At 37.0% G+C, this 24,447-nt stretch overlaps 1 protein-coding gene across 4 annotated transcripts in view; it reads left to right on the top strand.

Moving 5' to 3' along the window:
* The window catches only part of TANK (TRAF family member associated NFKB activator), a 95,094-nt gene that overhangs the window by 3,697 nt on the left and 66,950 nt on the right, over nucleotides 1-24,447 (top strand). Inside the window, exon 1 of one of the 4 annotated variants that reach the window (XM_047083301.1) lies at nucleotides 11,490-11,570. The exons of 1 other annotated variant lie outside the window; for it this stretch is intronic. Coding sequence is in view for 2 of the 3 variants with exons in the window: in XM_047083302.1 (XP_046939258.1) it covers nucleotides 11,928-11,935 (8 nt within the window). In the remaining variant the exon portion in view is untranslated. Of the gene's footprint in view, nucleotides 1-11,489; nucleotides 11,571-11,641; nucleotides 11,936-24,447 lie in introns of those variants that run through there. 2 more of the 4 variants (XM_047083302.1, XM_047083297.1) reach the window with 2 other exon arrangements.

The following is a 24,447-nucleotide window of genomic DNA, read 5'->3' as shown; positions in this document are numbered from 1 at the left end:
TGCATAGTTTATTCAGATTTTCTTATTTTCTCCCTTTTTGAAAAATTGAGGTAAAAGCCACATAACATAAAATTAAACTTTACAAAGTGAAAAATTCAGTGGCATTGACTACATTCACAAGGTTGTGCAACCAACCACTTCTATCCAGTGTTAAAACATTTTTATTACCCCAAAAGAAAACTCTGTTGTCCATTAAGCAATGCTCTGCTTTTCTTGCTCCTCTCAACCTCTGGCAATCCATGTTCTGTCTCTATGGATGGACCTGTTCTGGATATTTCGTGTGAGTGAAATCATGTAACATGTGACTTTTTCTGACTGGCTTCTTTCATTTAACATAATGTTTTCAAGATTCATCCATGCTGTAGCATGTGTCAGTACTTCATTCCTTTTATGGCCAAGCAATATTCTATCATATGTATATACCTCAATTTGTTTATCCATTCATGTATTGTTGAGTAGGATAGTAGGGCTACTTTCACTTTATGGCTATTGTAAATAGTGCTGCTATGACTATGCATTTACATGTATATGTTTGAGTACCTGTTTTCAATTCTTCCTGGGTATATACCAAGCAGTGAAATTGTGCAGTCATATGGTAATTCTCTTTAACTTTTTAAGGAGCAACCAAACTCACTTATTAGCTCTAGTAGCTTTCTTGTGGATTCCTCAGGATATTTTCTGTATATAAAATAATGCCATCTGTAAATATAAATATTTTTGCTTCTTTCTAATTTACATGCCTTTTATTTCTTTTTCTCATTTAATCCCTCTAGCTGAAACTTTCAGGACAATGTTGAATAGTAGTGGTGAAAGAAAACATCCTTGTCTTTTCCTGATCTCAGGGGGAAAACTTCTGGTCTTTCATCATTGAGTATGATGTTAGCTATGGGTTTTCATAAATTCTTTTTTTTGTGTTGTAGAAGTTCCCTTCTATTCCTAGTTTTCTAAGTCTTTTTTTTTATTCATGAAAGGATGTTAGTTTTGTTAAATGCCTTTTCTGCATCAGTAGAGAGCATCATGTAGGGTGTTTTTCCTTTATTCGATAATGTAGTGTATTTCATTGATTTTTTTTCTTTAACCATCTTTGCATTCCAGGGAAAAATCACATTTTGTCATGATGCATAATCTATTTAATATGCTATAGAATCCAGTTTACTAGCATTTTGTAGAATCTTAAATCTTTATTCATAAATCATGTTGGTTTTTAGTTTTCTCTTTTTCTGGTGTTTTTGTCTGACTTTGATATCACAGTAATGCTGGCTTCATAAAATGAGTTGGGAAGCATTCCCTCCTCTTATATTTTTTTAAAGCATTTAAGAAGGATAGATGCTAATTCTTTTTAAAGTGTTTGATAGACTTCTCCAGTGAAGCCATCTGGTTCTGGACTTTTCTTTGTTGGGAAGTTTTTGATTACTGATTCAATCTCTTTGTTATAGGTCTGTTCAGGTTTTCTGTTTCTTGTAGATTTAGTTTTCATTGTTTGTGTGTTTCTAGGAATTTCTACATTTCAGCTAGATCATCTTATTTGTTAACAGATAGTTGTTTATAGTATTGTCTTATAATCCTTGTTATTTCTATTTGGTTGGTAACAACGTCTCCACTTTCATATCTGACTTTAGTTACTTATTATTCTCTGAAAAAGTTTTGTCAATTTTGCGGTCTTTTCAAAGAACTGACTTAGCCTTCATTGATTCTTTTGTTTTTCTATTCTCTATTTCATTTATCTCTGCTCTAATCTTTATTCTTTCCTCCCTTCTGCTAGTTTTGGGTTTAGTTTGCTTTTTTTTCTAGTTCCTTGAAGTGTGAAGTTAGGTTATTGATTACAGATCTTTCTTCTCTTCTATTGTAGATGTTTACTACTATTAATTTCTCTCTGAGCACTGCTTTCACTCATTCCATAAGTTTTGGTATAGTACAATTTTGTTTTCATTAATCTCTAAGTAAATCTCATTTCCCTTGTGATTTCCTCTTTTGATTGGTTGTTTAAGAATGTGCTGCTTACTTTGCACATATTTGAATTTTCCAGTTTTCCTTCTGTTAATTGGCATCTAGCTTCATTTCATTCTGGTTAGAAAAGATACTTTGTATGGCTTCAATCTTTTTAAATATATTGAGGCTTTTGTGTGTGTGTGTGGCCTACCATTTGATTTATCCTGAAGAAGTTTCCATTGAGAGTAATGTGTCTTTTGCTGTTGTCGGGTGGAGTGATCTATAGATGTCTGTTAAGTCTAGTTGATTAATACTATTATTCAAGTTCTCTCTTTTTTCATCTTCTGTTTTCTACCCATTATTAAAAGTGGTAAAGTAAAAAAAAGCGATAAGTAGTAAAGTCTCCAACTGTTATTGTAGTACTGTCTGTTTCTCCCTTCAATTCTATCAATATTTGCTTCATATATTTGGGGGATCTATTGTTTGGTGTGTATATGTGCATAATTGCTGTATCTTTTTGATTAATGGCCCTTTTGTCAGTGTATAATGTCCTTCTTTGTCTCTTGTAACAGTTTTTGATTTGAAAGCTATTTTGTCTGATGTTAATATAACCACCCCCATCTTTCTTTTGGTTACTGTTTGCACGGAAAATCTTTTTTCCATCATTTTACTTTCAACTTATGTCTTTGGATCTAAAGTAAGTCTCTGGTAGGAACCATATCATTTGATCATGTTACATTATCCATTCTGCTAAGTTTTGCCTTTGGATTAGAAAGGTTAATTCATTCATATTTAAAGAAATCACTGATAAGGAAGAACTTATTTCTGCCATTTTGCTATTTGATTTCTGTATGCTTTATACCATTTTTCTGTTCCTCACTTCTTACATTAATGTCTTCTTTTGTGTTTAATTGGTTCTTGGCTTTGTACCACCTTATTCCTTCTCATTTTATTTTATGTATTTTTTTCAATGTTGTCTTAGTGCTTACCATAAGGATTACAATTAGCAACTTAATTTGTAACTATCCAATTTGAATTAATACCAACTTAACTTCAATAATATACAAAAGCTTTACTCCTATACAGCTTAGCTTCTCTCTTATGTTGTTGTAATAACAGATTTTTATCTTTATACACTATGTACACATTAATGTAGATTTATGATTTTTAGAAGCATTCGTCTTTTTTAAATCATGTAGGAAATAAAAAGAGGAGTTATAATCATGCTGGCTTTCATATTCACCAATGTAATTGCCTCTGTCAAAGTTTATTTTTTGTAATGCTTTGAATTACTGTCTAGTAGCCTTTTATCTGAGCCTTCAAGACTCCCTTTATCTACTAGCACTGAACTCCTTCAGTCTACCAGCACTGAACTCATTCAGCTTTTGATTGTCTCAGAACATCTTAAATTTTCCTTCATTTTTGAAGAATAGTTTGTCTAGATAGAGAATTCTTGGTTGACATCTATTTTTTTTTTTAGCACTTTAAATATGTCATCCCACTGCCTTCTGAATTCCATGATTTCAAAGTGAAATTGGCTGTTAATCTCACTGAGGCTCCCTTGTGCATAATGAGTCACTTCTGTCTTACTATTTTCAAGATTCTTTCATCTGTGGCTCTCAATGGTTTGCTTATAATATGCTTTGGTATAGATATCTTTGAGTTTATCCTTCTGGAGTTCACTGAGTATAACATTCAGAGTTTGACAAGAGAGAAAGGGAAGTGAACCATTAGGAGGCTAGTATGATACATTAGAATTGATGGTGTCTTGAACAAAGAGTGGCAATAGAAACAGAAAATGGCTATGAAGACAGTGTTTAACAATGAGAACAGAAAGTATATGCATGCAAGAAATGTTGCAGAGGAGTACTCATATGAGTTACCTTATTGGGGGACTGATTAAATGTCAGGAAGTAAGAGTTTTATATCTTTGTTATATGGGCAATGTTTGCTTTTCATCCTTCCTCTCTTAATGTGAAAAAATAACCATAAAAATTTGAATTCTACTTATAGCTACTTACCTTCACATTAAAAAAGAAACTAAAACAATATATGTTCAATTATTATTGTTAAAAGGACATCCTATCTATTATTTCTTATTCCTACATGTAGAAGATAAGAAAATTAGTAAATTAGAACATTTTACTTCCTGCCACTTCTCTTCCACCCACTTGAGTTTTTGTTTCTATAAACAAGAATTTTAGAATACATTCTTATTAAGCTATTTATTTATACTTGCACCTTATGTCTTCAAAGTTACTTTTAATAGCCTCATTATATTTGCTACAGATTTTTACTTAATCCAATAATTAAATCATTTCCAATATTTAGAAATATTTCTTTTATCTCAGAATTTTACCTTTCCTTCTTTTTAAAAGTTTGATTCCCTTCTTGACCAACACAAGTGTATCTTCAACTATTTCAGGAAATGGGTGGTATATTTGTGAGCCTTGAAGTATCAAAGAATATCTTTGTTTTCATTTCCTATGTGAATGACAACTTGGGTGGGTATCGACTTTAAAAGTTAAACCTTTCCCATGCAATTATAGATGTTATTCTGTTCAGCTTCTGAAGCTTAATGTTGAAGATAGTCTATTTTTTTCTATTCTTCTTTCTTTGCAAGTAATTTATTTTTTTTCTTCCTGTATTCTTGTTGAATTTTTGCTGTACTTTAGATATAAGAAAACTTCCCTCATCTCTCAAGCCTGAACTCAAGCCTCTCCAGTGTGTTTTCAAAGTACCCTATACTTAACCCGTATTGTAATATTGTAATACCACATTGTGGAGCAATTGCCTGCTTCTTCTATGTGTGTTACCCACAACAGACAGGAAGTTCTTTTAAAGTAGGACTGTGTCTTAGTCATCTTTGTAGCCCCAACTTTTAGCACATAGCAAGCACTCACAAAATATTTGCTGAATAAATAAATTGATAGATCATTTAATATCAAAATTGTATCAGGATATGTCCAAGTGTTTGGTCTCATTCCATTAATTACGTTTCAAAACTTAGAGTCCTTTTCATCTCCAATTGCTTTGGATACATCTTCTGATGTTTCTATAGTTGGTATTTCTGTTCCATTTACTCTGATCTTTTCTCCAGGAAGAAGGTAGAGAACTATCTTTCCACTATTCCATTTCATGGTTTTCTTCTGTTTGACCTTTCCATTGACACTTGAGAGAGTTTTTCAAGCTTTTACTCTAATCATTGATTAATATTCTGTAGTATTGATTCCATCCTTGATTATGTTCAAATAATATCTGAATTTTGCCATTGCATGTTTCTATAATCTTAACTTATCCAACTTTGTTGTTATTTCTCCCTGCCTCTTAGCTAGGTCCTTCCTTTTCTTCGTCTAATATCCTGTCTAATATGACATCTCTTTTTTCATAGAAAATGCAAAGCAGATTTTTTCCATTTACTTATGCTTCTGGTAAACCATTTTCCAAAGTGTTCATTTTCTTTGCATTTTGAGAACTCTATTTTCTTCCTTTATACAGCATAATCTTTCAAAATGGATGCTTTGTCTTGTATTTTCTCATTCCCAGCATTCTATAGCCCTTACTAACCAGATATATGGATTTTTCTTGGTTCTTCTCATTATCTGCTCGATTTCTATTAGTTCCTCAGCACAGATATAGAGCTGAGAGACAAGTAGACATGCACAGGTCACAGCTACACTTTTGCCTGAAGCTGACATTTATCAATTTTGTCACTATAGGTATTTACCTGAGCCAAAATCCCTTACCCTTATTGCCTAGTTATTTCACTATGAAGAGGAGAATTCCTGGTTAATCAGCAGCAATCACTGGTCTTTTCCTTGATAGGAACCATAGATTAAAAATCAAAGTCTCAGAGAGAGCCCAACACACAGCTCTGTCTGCTCATCCCTTTTCATTATTGGCTTCACATACCCTTAAATATGGAACATTTGTCCACTCTCATTGGGATCATGTTGGTATACTTCAAACCACAGCTCCAAAATGGACAACAGAGAGAAGTATTATTGGGTGATATTTGGGCAAAGAATTGTCAAATACTATGTGAAGGTCCCACATAGTAGTGGGACTTAATTGCTTAGTTGACTAGTAGGTGCCATGAGGCAGATAGTTTTATTACTATTCTTCAGGCCAATTATAACCATTACTATTCTTTATCTTCAAGAAACAAAGGTTATGTCCATTTCAATCCCACGGGTCTTGCAAATGATTGGAAATCCTGTCACAATTTGTTACTAGGATGCTTGTCAACAGGGTTACAGTTTCTCTTTTGACATCTTTTTCTGACTTAGAAAAAGGCACCCCTTTGGGGTATACTCAAGCCCAAGGGGGCAAGGTTTGGCAAGTGACCACCTCTGTCAGCTGGGTGCTCTGTACAGGGGAGAGCCTGCTCAGCCATCCATACATGCTGGATCTGGCCACCAGTTCTTCCTTTCAAAACTATTATGAGTTTTCATATTTCTCTAATTTTTCTTTAGTAATTTAATTTAGAGTCTAAGGCACAAACAGCTAGTCCAGATGTCATCCTAAATCAGAAGTCAACCAGATTCTATTAATAGTGATATTTCACATCAAAGATTTGGCTAAGATCATTGATGCTTACCTGGCATTCCAAGTTGTAGTAGGTGTTTATACTGGCAGCTTTCCTTTTCCCTAGATTTATATTCAGAACTCTCAATAAAATATTAAGCAGTTTGAAAATAGAACCTAAAATATATTCAATGAGTATGCAGTTCTCATTTTCCTTTTTTTTTATTTTATTTACTTATTTTTGATAGAGAGAGAGAGAGACAGAGAGAGAGAGACAGAGAGAGAGCAGGAGAGGGGCAGAGAGAGAGGGAGACAGAGGGCAGAGAATGGGACTCAAACTCATGAACCATGACATCATGACCTGAGCTGATATCAAGAGTCAGGTCCTTACCCTGCTGAGCCACCCAGGTGCCCCCCTTTTTTTCAGTTCTCATTTTCATCCCACTCCACCTTAAAGTCCTGCTTGCTAACCTAAGGTATATAAACATAATATGAATAAAGGAAAATTGTAGGGAAATTATGTCAACCTTTTAAAGGATTAATCCTCAAATAAATGTCTCAACTCAAGTCTTAACCTCAGTAAAACATACTGTATGTCAATTCTAAAAAATTAATCATCATTATAGAAAAAGGAAAATGTTTGAAACTGTTTTAGCATGAAATTCCTCTATCTATCCCAGCATGCATGCATGTTTCATACACTGGAGAAATATGTAGCCATTTCTCTTTATGACTACAATATCATGGAATTGAAAAGAGAGGAAAAAGTATATTTAAGAAATGTGTATGTTTAATTTTTTCTTCCTTATTCAAATTTTTTAGCATCTCCACGTTCAAAATGCTTATGCATTCTAGGTGTATTATTACATTCCACCATTTCAATTAGAAGTCACCAAGCAGCTCTTTCAATTTACTAAAAAGTTGGATGAGTTGGACTTCATTAAAATTAAAAATTTCTGCTCTGCAAAAGATAATGTGAAGAGAATAAAAACACAAGCCACAGACTGGGACAAAATGCTTGCAAAAGATACATCTGATAAAGGACTGTTAGACAAAATACACAAAGAACTCTAAGTTCAACAACAAGAAAACTAAAAACCCAAATTTTATATTATTTTATTTTATTTTTATTTTTTCAATATATGAAATTTATATACCCATCACCCACCCTCCCCTCCCTCCCACCCCCCATCAACCCTCAGTTTGTTCTCAGTTTTTAAGAGTCTCTTATGCTTTGGCTCTCTCTCACTCTAACCTCTTTTTTTTTTCCTTCCCCTCCCCCATGGGTTTCTGTTAAGTTTCTCAGGATCCACATAAGAGTGAAAACATATGGTATCTGTCTTTCTCTGTATGGCTTATAAAAACCCAAATTTTAAATGGGTCAAAGACCCTAACAGATATCTCACCAGAGAAGATGTATGTATGGATGGCAAATAAGCATATGAAAAGATGCTCCACATCATATGTCATCAAGGAAGTGAAAATTAAAACACAGTGAGATATACTACATGCTTGTTAGGATGGCTGAAATCCAGAACACTGACAACACAAAATGCTGACAGGGATGTGGAGCAACAGGAACGCTCATTCATTGCTGGTGGGCATACATTGCTGGTGGTCCAGTCACTTTGGAACATAGTTTGATAGCTTCCAACAAAACTAAACATACTAAGGGTGCCTGGGTGGCTCAGTTGGTCAAGCATCCTACTCTTGGTTTCAGCTGAGGTCATGATCTCATGGTTCTTGAGACCGAAACACTGGTTGGGCTCTATGCTGACAGCATGGAGCCTGCTTGGGATTCTCTCTCTCCCTCTCTCTCTCTGCACCCCCCCATAAGTAAGTAAACATTTTTAAAAAACATACTAAAAATATATATGATCCAGCAATTCCACTCCTTTGTATTTACCTAAAGGCGTTGAAAACTTATGTCCACACAAAAACCTGCACACTTATGTTATAGCAGCTTTATTTGTAATCACCAAAAATTGAAAGCAACCAAGATGTCCTTCAGTAGGTTATTGGATAAATAACCTGGCATGCCCAAGCAATGTAATACTATTCAGTGCTAAAAAGAAATAAACAGCCAAGCCATGAAAAGACATGGAAGAAACTGAAATGTTTATTACTAAGTGAAAGGAGTCCATCTGAAAAGCCTACGTACCTTTTTATTCCAACCATATGACATTATAGAAAAGGCAAAACTATGGAGACAGTAAAAAGATTAGTGGTTGCCTGGGACTGGGGGTGGAATGGATGAATAGGTGGAGCACAGAGGATTTTTAGGGCAGTGAAACTACTCTACTATAGTATGATACTATAATGATGGATACATGTCATTATCTATCTGTCCAAACTCATAGAATGTACAACATGAAGACTGACCCCTAAAATAAACTATGGACTTTAGATGATAATATTACGTTGATGTAGACTCATCAGTTGTGACAAATGTACCACTTGGTGGGAGATGTTGATAATGGAAGAGGCTTATGCATATATTGTACTTTCCACTCAATTTTGCTATAAACCCAAAACTGCCATAAAAAATAAATTCTTTAGGGGCGCCTGGGTGGCGCAGTCGGTTAAGCGTCCGACTTCAGCCAGGTCACGATCTCGCGGTCCGGGAGTTCGAGCCCCGCGTCGGGCTCTGGGCTGACAGCTCAGAGCCTGGAGCCTGTTTCGGATTCTGTGTCTCCCTCTCTCTCTGCCCCTCCCCCGTTCATGCTCTGTCTCTCTCTGTCCCAAAAATAAATAAACGTTGAAAAAAAAAATTAAAAAAAAATAAATAAATAAATTCTTTAAAAAAACAGTGTTTTACTGTCATGTTTAACTCAATTACTACTTACTACAGAAACTTTTCAACTGATCACAATGTTATATACAAGATGTTTCTGTTTGTTTAAATGTTTTTTGCAATATATTTTGGCTTTAACTTTTAAAAGTAAGCTCAATATTTAAAAACGCACTGCAACTTGGCAGGCTTTTAAACCCTTGGACTTGCAGGCTTAAGGAAAGTAATGCAAATAACCATGGCTCAGAAGTGTAAGAAGAAAGTGAGGCAACCAGAATCTGATCCTCCTGCTCTAACAAAGAAAAACTACAATCCCAGCGAGCAAGATACTGAGTTCCCATGAGAAGATACCACCTTCTAAGTTATATGGGACCATGTGACCAGAAAAAAGGGAGCTCAAGAATTCCAGGGCTGGGCTTGAGTCTTCAGAATGAAGAAAGAATCACTGACTGAAGACCTGTTCAGGCAGGGCTTGGCCAAGATCCCTAGGACAAGAAAGTTCTCAATTGCAGAAGATTTTGCCAAGTCTATGGATAGAGAACCTATGTTCTAGAGCAGGCTGTACCTGATAACAGCCTATAGTATTCACAGTCATTTTATTTATTTATTTGTTTGTTTGTTTTTAATTTTTATTTATTTATTTTGAGAGAGAGAGAAAGAGTGTGAGCAGGGGAGGGGGGGAGAGAGAGAGAGAGAGAGAGAGAGAGAATCTCAAGCAGGCTTGACATTGTCAGCACAGAGCCCAATGCAGGGCCCTATCCCACGACCCTGGGATAATGACCTGAGCTGAAATCTAGAGTAAGATGCTCATCCCACCGAGCCACTCCTGCTCATTTTAATCCTGTCTATCAAACTGTTACTTCAATGTCCTTAGTATGCTTGTGCTTGGTGATGAGGTCTTTTTCAAACAGCATCAACCCATGTAAGATATGTACAAAAGCAGTGAGAGTTCTAAAAATATTTTTAGGGGCACCTGGATGGCTCAGTCGATTAAGCACCCAACTTTGGCTCAGGTCATGATCTTTCAGTTCGTGGGTTCGAGCCCTGTGTCGGGCTGTGTGCTGATAGGAGCCTGGAGCCTGCTTCAGATTCTGTTGTCTCCCTCTCTCTCTGCCCCTCCCCCGCTCATGCTCTCTCTCTCTCTCTCTCTCTCTCTCAAAAATAAATATTTATATAATAATAATATTTTTTAAATTAAATAAATAAATAGGTAATTAATATGGAAGCTTCTGAGAGTGCTATATGCATTCAGTCAGATGCAATTATGCTCCAGTCAATGTGGAAAGTCCTAGACTTCAATGCTGTCAGGAAGCTTCCACATGTGCAGTAGTTTCATGCAAAGAATCCCAGGGAAAACCTTGATGGTGGCAAGAAGCCAGCCTGACATGAGGCTGTCAGGACAATATCTTTCATTTGCAGAACATTCTAAAATTTACCATGTGCTTTTGCTTACATTATTGGATTGACCATTCATCCAGCGAAGTAGGTTATCACTGTCTCCATTTGTCAGACAAGAAATTAAGGTTCATTAGGTTAAGCAACTTGCCTGAACCAGTAGGTATCAGAGCTAAAACTGGGAGTTCCAACATTTCTAGATGTAATGTCTAAAATTTCTATCCTGGAGAATATTCAGGCATGCCGAGGAAATGGAATAATGGGGAAGTCTTAATTCATGAGAATTTTCTATGAAGTTCTGCTTGTATTTACCAACTATCCAACTTTAGCAAGTATATTTAGTGAAAGGTGTTACAGTTGGGAAAAAGCCAAATGGGTGTGTGTGTGTGTGTGTGTGTGTGTGTGTGTAGTGCTTCTCAGTGTGGACCTTAACCACCTTAATCACATTCACATGAGGATTCGATAAAAATGCAGGTTCCAGGCTTCCGCCCACAACCCAGTTTGCTCTGAACTCTAAGATCTCTAGGGGTGAATTGGTAAATCTCCGTCTTTAACAAGTCTGTCAGATGATTCTTGTGTATGCTAACCCACTTACAGGGTGATGTTAAACCTGGTTATTTTCTCTTTAGGAAAAATTCTAACCAAGGCCGGCAGGTGACCTTTAACCTTGACATTGATGGTTTTTGGCTGCCGTCCTTTTTCCTTTCCCCAGTGAGACGGGACGGGGCGGGGCTTGGACGGGCGGGGCTTGGACGGGCGGGGCGAGTGTGGGTGGGGCGAGAGGGGTCTGGTTCGGCCTGGCCGGGTGGAGGGTGAAGGGTTAAAAGCTCCGCGCGCAGGCGCTGCCCTCTGAACAGGAACGGAAAGCAACTTCCGGTCGATTCACTCGGCCGGGCGCCGCCGATCCCGGGCGCGGAATCCCTGAACTGTGAGTAAGAAACTTCGCGAGCGAGTTCGTCTTTCGGAACCCGTCGAACACAATGGCGGGGAACTTGTGTGTGTGAGCGAGGGCGGTGCGCTGGTAGTACTGGTGCCGCAGGGAAAGAAGCCGAAGAGCTGCGGAGACAACCAGCTCTCAAGAGTGGAGAGGGACGTTGTGCGAGAGAAACCACCCGGGTGTACGTCCCAGAGCGGACCCGGGAGGGGTTTTCCGGGCCCGCGACGTCAGCACTGCAACGCTGTCCCCGCCGTGACGCCCCGTGGGGAGGGATCCTGCCCAACTCCGCGTCCAGCGCTCGCGCCGACTTGACCTATTCGCCGGGAGACAGGGGAGGCAGGGCTTGCGATGTCTGGGTGAGCAGTGGGTCCCGGCACGAGTGTCCCAGACTCCCTTTGGGGCAAGGGTTGTCTTCCGGAAGCTAGTATTATCGTGGTTATTCTTTCGAAAACTTTTAAATAGGTCTTTCTGTTCTTCCCAAGGTTGTTGCATAATTCCGCTCTCTGCTTTCCTGTGGGGTGTCATCATAGCCGTGTCAATGAGAAGTGGGGTAACTTCCCCGAGGGTGACGGAGAGAATGGGTGGGCGAGGCGGAAAAAGCAAAAGCATACCCTACCCGCAGTGGGAACCAGGCGTTACTTAGGGTCTCCACTCTCGTGTGAACAGAAACAATGAGTTACAGGTGTAAAAAGCTGTGCTTGTCAAGCGAAGAACATAGGGGGAAGATACTCAAACCAAGGAGTGGGTGTGTCCCTTGTTATACTGTAACAAGCAAAAGTAGAGCAGCCTTGCTATGTAAAGTGTCATTTATCTCACCGATGCTTTTGACAAGTTATCCTAAGGGAAAAAGGGTAGTAACAGAAGTGAAGTGATATGAAAATGTAGGAAAATAAAATGATCTTCCTGCTTACCATGGTTGGAATACACATTTCAAATGTAGCAGAGAAGCAAGTACTGTACTCTGTTGAAAAATTATTTTCTCATCATTTGGAAGGGGTGGAAAACCCCAAAATGATACAACCATGTATAAAGCCAACAATTTCTAAAGAAAATGAAACGTTCTCAGGCCTTTCTCCAGTCGTAGGTACTCCAAGACCGTCCACATCTCTCTTACATGCACAAAACATGTTATTTCGTTCTCTTGTGAAAGTGAGAAAACTATTCTGTTTTCTGAGTTTTCAGACCAAAAAATATATGGTGCAAGTCTTGCCATGCATAGCTCTATTTTATCTTAATGTCAGCATGGTATTCCTCTATCAGCATGTACCATAACATAGTTAACCATCTCTTAATCTGGCTTGTCCCTATATTTTGCCCATTATTATTCAAAATTATTTATCTGTATTTGATTAGAGTACAGATATATTAATCCTTAATGAAATATATGGCAGATATTTTCAAGAACTGTCAGTCTTTTGGTTTAAAATGCCCAGGTTTTGTTTTTGTTTTTTATCACTTAAGGCAGTTCCTACTCAAAAATTATTAAAATATTTTCCTATATTGCCGGTTAATTATTTTATAGTTTTTTTATGCTCTACTCTTTAAAACATCTGAAAATTATTTTTGTACATTATATAAGATAGGGATTTAGCCATTTTTTTCTGAACTCATTTGTTAAAATCAATTCTTCCTGACTAGAAACACTGCCTTAGTATAATAAATTTACATGGGTCTTTTTATTATTATTATTATTCTGTCGCTTTGTTCTATTTGTCTCTCCCTATACAAATACCAATCTCTTTGATTCTGGCATTTTTTAAGTAATTCCTACAGCAAGTCCTTCTTCATTTATCTTTTTCAAATTTTCTTGAATATTATTGCACTCATTTTGACATAAAATTTAAAGTAAACTGTTTATGTTTCATTAAAATAATCCTTTGGTCTGTTTTAGCTATTATATTCACTAATACTTTGTGGCTGGTATGTAGGTGAGTGATTATACATCTGGCCGATTTTCTAAATTTATTAGTTTTAATAAATTGTCCCCCTTGAATTTTCTAGGAAAACAATCATTTAAACATAGTCTTATCTTTCTTTATACTTTTTTTCTTTCTTTGGTTTAATGAATTGCTAGTTTCTTCAGCCTAGTGCTATGTAATCCAGCCTAGTGATATGTAATAACAGTGATTCTGGCCGTCCTTTTCTTATTTCTTAGTTTTTGGATACTTTTACCATGTCATCATTAAATATGGCATTTACTATTAATTTCCAATAAGTTCTGTTTATCAAGGAAGTGTCTTTAATATTTCTAGCTTACTAGGATTTTTCGAAAGAGTGGATTTTGGACCAACGTGTGTGTGTGTGTGTGTGTGTGTGTGTGTGTGTGTGTGTTTACATTGGCTAGCATATTGCGAGCAATTTTGAATAATAGATGTTGAGTGTTCATTTGGTCTGTATATTTCTTGTTGTTAAGATGATGTCTTCTCATTACTACTTAACTAAACATTTTTATCAGGAGTGAAAGTTGAGTTTTGTCATATGGCTTTTAGGCATCTGTCGTGACCTATTGTGTGCTTTTCTTTGACCTATTAGGATGATGGGTTATTTTAGTTGATTTCCAGTTTGTGAACCAACCTTACAGTTGATCATGGTGTAATATTTAAGCATATAGGTTCCTTTTTGGTAACATTTTTACTTAAAATTAGTAATTGGGTGTCATCTATAGTCCTCTTCTTCTGTATTATCTTTGCTAGAGTTTGATATCAGGGTTATGATGGTTTCCTAAAAAGAACTGAGAAGAGTTTCTTCTTTCTCTGCTCTGAAGTAGTTTAAAGAGCATAAGAGCCCTCTATTCTTTGAAGGTTCCTTTTTGGTAACATTTTTACTTAAAATCAGTAATTGGGTGTCATCTATAGTCCTCTTCTTATGTATTATCTTTGCTAGAGTTTGATATCAGGGTTATGATGGTTTCCTAAAAAGAACTGAGAAGAGTTCCTTCTTTCTCTGCTCTGAAGTAGTTTAAAGAGCATAAGAGCTCTCTATTCTTTGAAGATCTGAAAGAATTAACTCATGAAACCATCTTGGCCTGAAAGTACTATTGTTCTTAAAATAGCAACATCCACAGAAAAAGGCTCAGAACTTAAAAAAGCTAACAATCAGAAACTCCTCAGAGTAAATCCAAATAAATGAAAGAGTCTAAAATACCCGTATGTTGAGAACAAAGAAGAATTCTGTGTTTATCCTAGTCCTTTCTCTCTCCCACCTCTTTTTTTTTTCATGGACAGAGAAAATGCTATAGGTAGGCTGAGGCTGATAATAAAAGGTATTGCTGTCCTTTCCTCTATTCCAGTTATACTATAAAGAAAGTAAAGGGTGTTGCTTCTACATGGGCAAGTTCTTCTATGCCTTGAAGGAAACCAGGAGTGACACTCAACTGGGAAAGCATCAGTTTCACTTTGTTGTCATTAGCTTCCCAATTTTGTTGGGAAATTTCTTTCTTTAGAGGTAATAACCAAGCTTACATGCTACTGTAGCCAAATCCCATAAGAGGGTTTCAAAATGAGTTGGTGAAAAAAACATACAAGCTCAGCATGCCTGTACTTATTTAATATGAAGTGAAAATTATTAACACAGTCCAGATATGTGTGTGACACGTGCACACACATAGAACAGGGATGGCTTTTAACAAGTACAAACCACCAAAGGCCACCTTTTTTCTAGACTAATAGTTTACTGTTTATATGTGGATAATAGTGTATTTTGTACTCTTTGGTAGAGTTATTACCTTTTTTTTTTTTTTTTTAAATAGGCTTCACGCCCAGTGCAGAATCCAACACAAGGCTTGAACTCCTGCCCCTACAATTAAGACCTGAGCTCAGATCAAGAGTCTGACACTCAACCGACTGAGCCACCAGGCGCCCCGAGTTATTACCTTTTTTTTTTTTTTAATTTTTTTTTTCAACGTTTATTTATTTTTGGGACAGAGAGAGACAGAGCATGAACGGGGGAGGGGCAGAGAGAGAGGGAGACACAGAATCGGAAACAGGCTCCAGGCTCTGAGCCATCAGCCCAGAGCCCGACGCGGGGCTCGAACTCGTGGACCGCGAGATCGTGACCTGGCTGAAGTCGGACGCTTAACCGACTGCGCCACCCAGGCGCCCCGAGTTATTACTTTTTATAAATGATTATTCCAGACACTTTTTGATCACTGTCAAGAATATGACCTTGGGCGGATAATGTCATATAACAGTATACATCTGTAAACTATGGAGGACTTTAAGACACTCATAAGTGCTGTTTACAGAGAGATGCAGTCATTATCTGAATGCTTGCATATTGGAGTATTTTAACTGACTTTGTATCAATCTAGAAAAAAATAATTATTGACATGATTTGGGAGTGTGCCTTATAACAACGAGAAACTTTGCATGCTTTTTAAAATTTTGCTCATTATCTAAAAGTAAATGGTAAATAAAAATAGATAGCCTGTGATATAAAACTTCACTATTCTAACTGTTCTGATGTGATGCATTAACTGATTAGCTGTTAACTACTGTTTGGTTTTTTGTTTTCTAACACCTTATAAACATCTGTATTACTGTTTAATTTCACGTAGTTTGTGTTTCATTATATCAAGACAAGTTTGGGTTTCTGGTTCCTGTAGGATTTATGTTGTGGCTGCCATTCCCTTTTACTCGTGTCCCCCCCCCCCCCCATTCTTCTATACTTGCTGCTGTGGTTTTCAGTCATGGGTAGAGGGAAAGAAGAGGCTATTATCTAGAATAGGTAACAAAAATCTCTTTATAGTCTGGGACCAAGATTCTGAGTCATCTTCAAAAAAGGCTAGCAGAGAATATAAAATGAACTGCCTTGTGGGTGGATGGCTAATTAGTGTACAGTCTTTTGAACTAGGTGCAATATTTGACACTGTTCAAAAAAATTGAGAAGGACTGGAACTAGGTTCTTTGAAACTGAAAACAAGCCTTTGAGACCTGTGTAATACATATGTCATAGTTTTTCAATCCCCAGTCTATAAAACATTTTTTTAAATTATGGTAAGATACATATTACATGAAATTACCATCATAACTATTTTTAAGTACAGTTTGGTAGGGTTTAATGCATTTGCATTGTTGTACAACCAAGAAAAACATTTAAGGGACTTACTCTTTTAAGAAAAAGAGTCTGGGAAGTAGATAATGATAATCATTTATCTCACAAGGGAGATGTCCTGTATAGTAACTTGATAGTAACCTGAGTTTTCTTCCTTTTACGCAGGGATACTCTCTTTGATAGTAATTATCAATACTAAATTATGAGAATAAACTGAGCAGTGGTAATCTGAAGTTGCTTTCACTTACTACCAACAGTTTTGCTTTGCAAAAAAAAAAAGTGTTGAAAGTAGATTGTGAACACAAGGTCTATCTTTTCAAGTCATTTCAGCAAGGCACTAACTGGGAATTGAGTGGACTAAGAAAAATAATGTAAGTTCCATTTTGATTGTTACTCAAGAAGTTGAAGTTATAAGAATCTTTGAAACATTTGCATAGAATGAGTTATAGAAAATTATCTCTGGAACAGCAGAACAAACACAACTAGGTAATTTGCTAGGGAGAGTGACTTGTTAAAAGAACAGAAATCAGGGACTGAGATCTGTTTAAGAAAATATTTCAAATTGCTTGAATAAAATCAACTATTGTGGGATATTTAAATGCATTTACTGTTCATGGCCATTTGTTATGTAGCATTTACTATAATATAATTTCATGATTTCATATATTTGCTGTCTCTAAACTAGAAATGTCTTTCCATTGATATTGATGTTTCTTGGTTTTTTAGAATCCTTAACTCCTTTTTGATTAACGTTTAAATCTCACAGATCCTAGGACATTTCATATTTGCTCCTCTTTCCCACACAGTCTTCTTTCTGTTGTAGTTCCCCCATCCAAGAATATTCTGCAGAGCACTGCTTTATATGACTTAAGAAAACAGATTTTTAATATTAAACAGTCATTTTAAACTGCATAAACCTCACCCCCACCCACCATTTCCAGATTTTAACATGGCCCTAATGCAGGAGAGGATACCCCTTAGGAAGCTGAGCAAGCTAACTGAGCAGTGCCATGTTTCTGTTCACATCAGGGTGGAATACCACATGTCATGTCCGGTTTTCTTTTGGTGTTACACTGATTGTACACTTCAACTCACAAAATTTGATAAACAGTCTGAGAGAAAGAAGTACTACTGGAGAAAAAAAGGAAGTAAAGCAAAGCTGAAATACATGGGTGTGGTCTTTGGCTGTGAAATCTTTCAACTCTTAAAAGATAGCACAAAAAGTTTCACCAAGTTTTAACATCCAGCAAAATGGAAACCTGGTCTGGGGAGCTTTTGGTTTGATGAGTAGGGAGTTGTCTTACCTTGTTTATCGTGATGCATTTAGCTAACCACCAGCTTATAGAAAAAATACTAAATCTAAATTCTAACACTGCTGGTTCAATGATATTTAAGTTTCTATTATTTCAGCTGCCTGACTGTAACACACTAACAGTTGAGGTACAGCGTGCTATGGGTATATTGGAAAGTGAGACTACAAATGCAAACTGTCATTTTGGGAAATTGGCTGCTTATGTTAGGGAACTCTCTTAAAAGTGGGAAATGATTATAACTAAATGTTAGGAGTGACAGTTCTTATCCATTTCCCTTCTTCAAGTAGGGAAAACACACATACTTTTGCGTGTCTTTAAAATTTTACCCTAACTGTGTAAGACAGAGGATGTCCTTTTATTTAAGGGTACGTACTCCCATTATTGACTTGTACTTTTGTTTCTGATACTAATTGTGGGTAAGGAGGCTAATACAGAACTAAAATACAGAAAAGACAGGGTGTATCTCTCACTAATTTATTTATCTCTTTTGCTAAGGTGGCAACTTTTCTGAAGTAGAATGTCAATGCTTATTACTATTCGTACCTCAGAGGGTTGGAAAAGCAGGCGACTTTCTTTTCTAGGACAGAGTGGAAGAGGTAACTCAAGGTGATTTCCTCCCCCTGTCCCGAAACTGCATTGGATTTGAAGTGCCCTCTTACCACAAGTGTGAACCCTGGAAGAACACTTACATAGAAGTAGAATAGTCTCAGCAGTGGGGGAAACCCAGCAGAGGGGCCTTTCCCACCTTCCAAATCACCCATATTGTCTCTACTACTCCACAAAAAATAGACCTTATTAAAGCATTATAAATCATTCTGGGTGGAGACGGTGGGAATGTGATACCTATAAGCCGGTGATTCTTTTCAAACTTGAAATCCCAAAATATATAACTAATCAAAGTTAAGTTATTCTGGTTGAGCTGGGCAATTGGTGGTGGAATGTTGTTTGGTTCACATACACCCAGCCTCAGTAGAGCTCTGGAAGCACTACCACTTTGATTACTATTTTATTTTCTTCAGGATTGGTTAACTGTCACTTAGAGAATAATATTGGTTACCAAAGACAGCAAGCTTAAGATATTTTATCTATGAAGTAAGAAAAGTTCATTTAAAAAGAAGGTGGGTGGGAGGAATTAGAGTAACACTTAAGAAGAATCAACATCCTGATAGAGGAGTCCCACAAAGGAATACAGAAAGAATGAAATTGGCCAAAAAATATTTGAAGAAAATTTCCCAGAACTGAAGGATGAACTTCCAGGTGAGTTTAGTATAAGATCATGAATCAAAATGGCTCTAGACTTCAACAAAAACAAATGGAAGCTAGAAGAGAGCATAGCAAAGCTTTCAAAATTCTGTGGAAAAATTGCTTCCAACTTAGAATTTTTAACCTGGCAAACTACCAGTTAAATCTGAGGGTAGAGTAAAGGTATTTTCAGTGATGCAAGGTCTCAAAAAATTTTCTTTGCAAACACTTTCTCAGGAAGCTGTTGGAGGGTTTAGTCCACCAAATGGGATGAGTAAAACAAGAAAGATGAAAATTTGGGATACTGAAAATGAGGGATTCAACTAGAGAGAGAGATGAACAAAGGGAATCCTCAAAATCAAGGTGAAAGAAGGTCTTGAGATGAAGGTTTACCTTCAGGCATAGAGATCAACAAATCTAGACTGAAGTCAAAAAGCTCAAGGGGAGTTCCTCTAAGAAGATGAAGTGTCTGAATCGATTGTATTAGTATGATGGGAAATAAAGTAAATAAGGTTTTTTCAGGGAAAGGTGTTTCAGGGAAGGGAAAGGAGTCATAGTATGGCTTTCCAGTGAATAACATTGCATAGTTATAAGAAAGTAAAAGCTGAATGTTTATCTAACTATCCTCTTTTTAGAAGATATAACTATTTTGGGAGAATGGGGAAAGTATAAAATTGCAGGTCAGGGCCAGGGAGTGGGGGGTTAAAAAGAGCTGAATCCTTACTTTGCATAGTGGGAAGAAAAGTAAAACTGAAAAATCAATAGTAGCAACATTAGCATGTTTGGAGATACAGAGATAAATACCAGAAAGAACCAAAAGAACTGAAAATTGTTGCCAAGGTGAAGCAGGAAATGGGGAGGGGAAAGAAGAGAGCAAGGGACTTAATGTTTTTCTTAAGCCTTGTGAAGATCTTTGACTCATTAAAATATAGATATGTATCTGTGGTTAAAAATAAAAACTAAATTAGAATAAAATGAGCTAGAGATTGGACTTTCATATTGGAGAGACCTGGAGTTATCTGGGTCTTCCATTTTCTAATTCTTTGACCTTAGTCAACTTACATAAATTTGAGGCTCAGTATCCTTATGTAGAAAGGGAAGGCAATTTGTGATCCTGCAATAGAAAAATTAAAATAAGGTACTTTATATAAAGCACCTGAGGCAAGTAATATTACCTCAGTAGGTATCGATCCTTACCCCCATCCCTGATGTTCTCTGTGAGGAAATCCCTCCTTCATTGTTGGAATTGTTGTCATTCAAACAGAAATCTAAAATTGTCTTTTTGGTCCATGGCTGTGTGCCTTTTTGGAATGAAGTCATGTCATTGAGATCTATGTCCTTTCTCAACTATCTGTAGATAGTTTGAGAATTTAGATAGAATTGAAATGATTAGGGTATTGGTAGGGGGAGCATCGAGTGGAAAGGGCCATTGCTGCTTGGTGGGAGAAGACTTGGTCCCACTCAAATTTCTCTCTCAAAATGAACCTCAGTGCAAATGCAATCAATGTAGTCTCTTCCATTAACAGTGTTTCCAAGAGGAAACACTTGTCATATAAACTGATGAGTTGTGGAATTTTCACAGAACCAAGATTAACATTAGAGTGCTATTGCTGTGGGCCATCTGCCAAAGTATCAAAATACCTTTTTTCTTTCTTTCTTTTTCTTTCTTTCTTTCTTTCTTTTAAAGAACATCTTCTACCTTAGCAACTGCTATTTTTGTTTCCAAATTCTATATGCTTCTTCTGAAACAGTTCAAAAAGCAGATCATTGTGGAACACAAAGACACTTTATCAAAAGTCTCTTTCCCTGCCATGGTGCGTATTTGTACAGTGTTATACAGAATACAGGGCTTTCCTAGTTATGAATTGACCCCCTGTGGCAGTGATCCTAAATTTGTCTTACATCCGCTTTTCCCCCTCTCCCCCGCCCCCCAAATTATCCAGGAGGTCTTGGACAGTGTTTACTGATCCGTTTTTTTTTTTTAAATCACCCTGGATGATTCTGTTAACCCACGTCCTACAGGATGTTCTACCCCAAACATCCTAAACTGGGGCAGATGAGGGAACTGAGGTCCACAGAAAGGTTAAATGACTTGTTTACTCTTACCTGTCAACAAGTTTGTACTCTGTACTCCTACATCTGATTTTATCTTTGGTTGACTAGGCTTTTTAATTTTGATCTATAATGTTCAAATTGTCTCAATAAAGAAATTAATATATTTTACACAAGATGTTGTCTCAGTTAAAAATTAACTTTGGAATCTGCATTTTATAGCATCTTTTTTTTTCCAGATACAAAAAGAAGTGAAAGTGAAAAAAGTGAAAATTTTTAATAAGCTCTTGTTTCCTCACAGTAGGATAGCACAGCAAGTGTTACTTGGTCTGAATATTCACGTGTGAGAAAAACTGGCCTTGAGGAGAGTGGAAACTTGGGTAATTTGGGCACAAATGCCGGTTTGAGAGGTTGGTTTGTCAGGATATCCAGGGATTTGGGGGTTTTGTCTTCAGGAGTATCCAACAGTTGGAGTGAGAGAGTGTGTTGCATGGTATTGTATCTGATTTTAAACTTTTATCATATTATACATTTAAAGTCACACCCTAAACGTCTTGGGAATGACTGGAAATAGAGATCTGGAAATCTCTGAAACCTTATTTATTTTCCCATTGGAGTTCTCACAATTACTTCTAATAAAACAAGTTGTGACTTGCAAACATTTGCCCAGCAGCCTTTAGGTGTTCCTCAGGGAAATTAAAAACAACGTTATGAAGAGCTGAGGAGTCCTGTGCCCGTGGTTAAGAGCACAGAGTACAGCTTTATAATTATGTAAGCTTTTGCCTTTTTCCATTTATCATTGGTAATATTCTCAACACTAAATGACTGCTCAGCAATTTAAACTGTGATTTAAGAGAAAACAGGCCTTTTTGTGAAAAGGTCCCCTGTCTCCTGAAGTTTCACTATCTTCATAGAAGAGCTCTTTCCTTTCATAGTGGTTTTATTTTGTTCTGATACAGTAAATGACTCAGAGATGCTGGAGGGGTCCCTAATCTGTTAACTCATGAGATTTTAGCTACTTCTTTTTCAAAAACAACTTTGCCTTTTATGAATCTTGTGCAGCCTGTGACATCTCTTATATTATTGTGGTCTGTGTAGGGGGACTTTTTTAAGATTACTGAAAATATTTTTTTTTTCCAACTCTTCTGGTTAGCACCAGAAGATAGGTACAAACCATCCTACTCTTGTGAAAGATCATTAGTAATGCTACTTTATTGTCACAGATTTGGCAGAGTAGAAGGGAGGAGACTTAAAAAAGATCACACAATCAGACAGAATTATTTTTCCTGTTACTCAGCAGCATGTAAGGGTTAACAGACCCTTTGGATAACATTCCTACCTATTTGCCTTTGTATAAGATAACAGACTTCTGCTAAAATGCCTTACTATTTTATGCATTCCCTAGTTTATTTACCTTCTGACATGACCTTGTCCAGATAATAAGTGGTCCTATCTTTTTTGCTTTATATTTGGAAGGAAAAGAGTGTACATTTTGTGACATGAAATGATACAATAATGGGCATTGCTTCTTTCTCTTTCCATTATTTTCTTTACAAAAATGTAGGGTTTTGTTTGTTGGTTTGTTTGTTTTTGGTAAAAAGATTTGGGCTTGGTTGACTGTCAAAGGACTTACCAGTATCAGAGGACTTTCAAAAGTCCTGGTATTTTGAAAAATATCGCTGGTGAACCATCTTCAACAAAGTCACCTGGGTTGCTTTGCTTATTGAAATGCATATTCCCATCCCAGGCCAGCTGATTTAGAATTGCAGGGACCTGAATGCTGCATTCCTGTGTATTGTGGACATCCATTTGGCCAACAAATCCTGTTGATTCTGACTTTGAAATGTCTCTTGAATCCATTCATCTTTCATTTCCCCTGCTCTAGTTCAAGCCCATCTTTCACCCAGAATACAGCAGTAGCTTCCTATAGATATCCTCACTTTGTCTCCAGGTTTGTATTCCACAGTGTATCCAGTTTACCTTTCTAAAATGTGTTCATCTCCTGCTTGAAAATCCTCCATTACTTCTTTTTTTTATAAAATTTTTTTCTAATGTTTATTTATTTTTGAGAGAGAGAGCATGACCAGGGGAAGGGCAGAGAGAGAGGGAGACAGAGAATCCACAGCAGGCTCCGTGCTGTCAGTAGAGAGCTGAATGCAGGGCTTGAACTCATGAACTGTAAGATCATGACCGGAGTCAAAGTTGGACATTCGACCAACTGAGCCACCCAGGCATCCTAGTCCTCCATTACTTCTTAATGTCAGCAGGTTAAAACCTAAATTTCTTATAGTAACATTAAGGGTCCACTGCAATCCGGCCATAACTGAGTCTGCTGCATATAGTTAATGCAGTTAGCACACTCTATAACTCTGGGGGTTCCAATTATGGTCTGCATGAATCCCCTAGGGCTTTTACAGTGCAGCACAATCATACCTGGTAGCCTTGACTTCTGTCTTAACACCCTCACCTCTCCTTCCTCTCTGTACACATCCTAGACTTCATAAATAAAATACCTACAGTCCCTAAATGCACTATACTAGTGGCTTCTCAATTCCTCTGCTCTTTCAGAGTGAATATTCTTTCCTCCCTCTCAATTCTCCACTAGTTGAAATCCTCATGTGTCAGATCCTGTGTGAAGCTTTCCACAATCCCTCTCATTTTAATTGTTCTTCCTCTTGAGCTGTTATCCTGCTTACACCTTTTATTTAGCAGTTCTTTTTTCTTCTTTTGAGGTAAAACTTACATGCAATAAATCTTCAGTGAACTGTTGGGTGAATTCCCACAAATGTTTCCACCTGTGCTTCCCAGACCCCTATCAAGATATGATATGATCATACCTTTTTACACATTTATAATTGGCCTGCTAGTGTGGTTAATCATTTTCATGCATGCCTGCCTTACTAAATTACAAGCTCTAATTAGAGAAAAAGGCAAAGACGATGACTTTGTCTCTTTCCCATGGAAAAAAGGAACATGTACGATGGATTCAGCACTGAACTAGTGTTGACTGTTGTACCAGTTAACATACAGCTCACCTCCTCTCTTAAGGGACCCTCAAAGACAGTGGCTTAAATAAGACAGAAATTTTATTTCTTCCACATACTACAATTTAAAGTATAAGATGTCCAGGGCTGATCTGGCAGCTCCACGGTATCAAGGACATAGACATCTTCATTCTTGTTGTTCCAGCCTTATGAAGTGTTGTCCTC

The sequence above is a fragment of the Lynx rufus genome, unplaced genomic scaffold (assembly GCF_022079265.1).
Source record: "Lynx rufus isolate CCGP_SWC_20201006 ecotype Redwood Valley unplaced genomic scaffold, mLynRuf1.p SCAF_2, whole genome shotgun sequence".
NCBI classification, from domain to species: Eukaryota; Metazoa; Chordata; class Mammalia; order Carnivora; family Felidae; genus Lynx; species Lynx rufus.
This window is presented reverse-complemented; position numbering and strand designations above follow the sequence as displayed.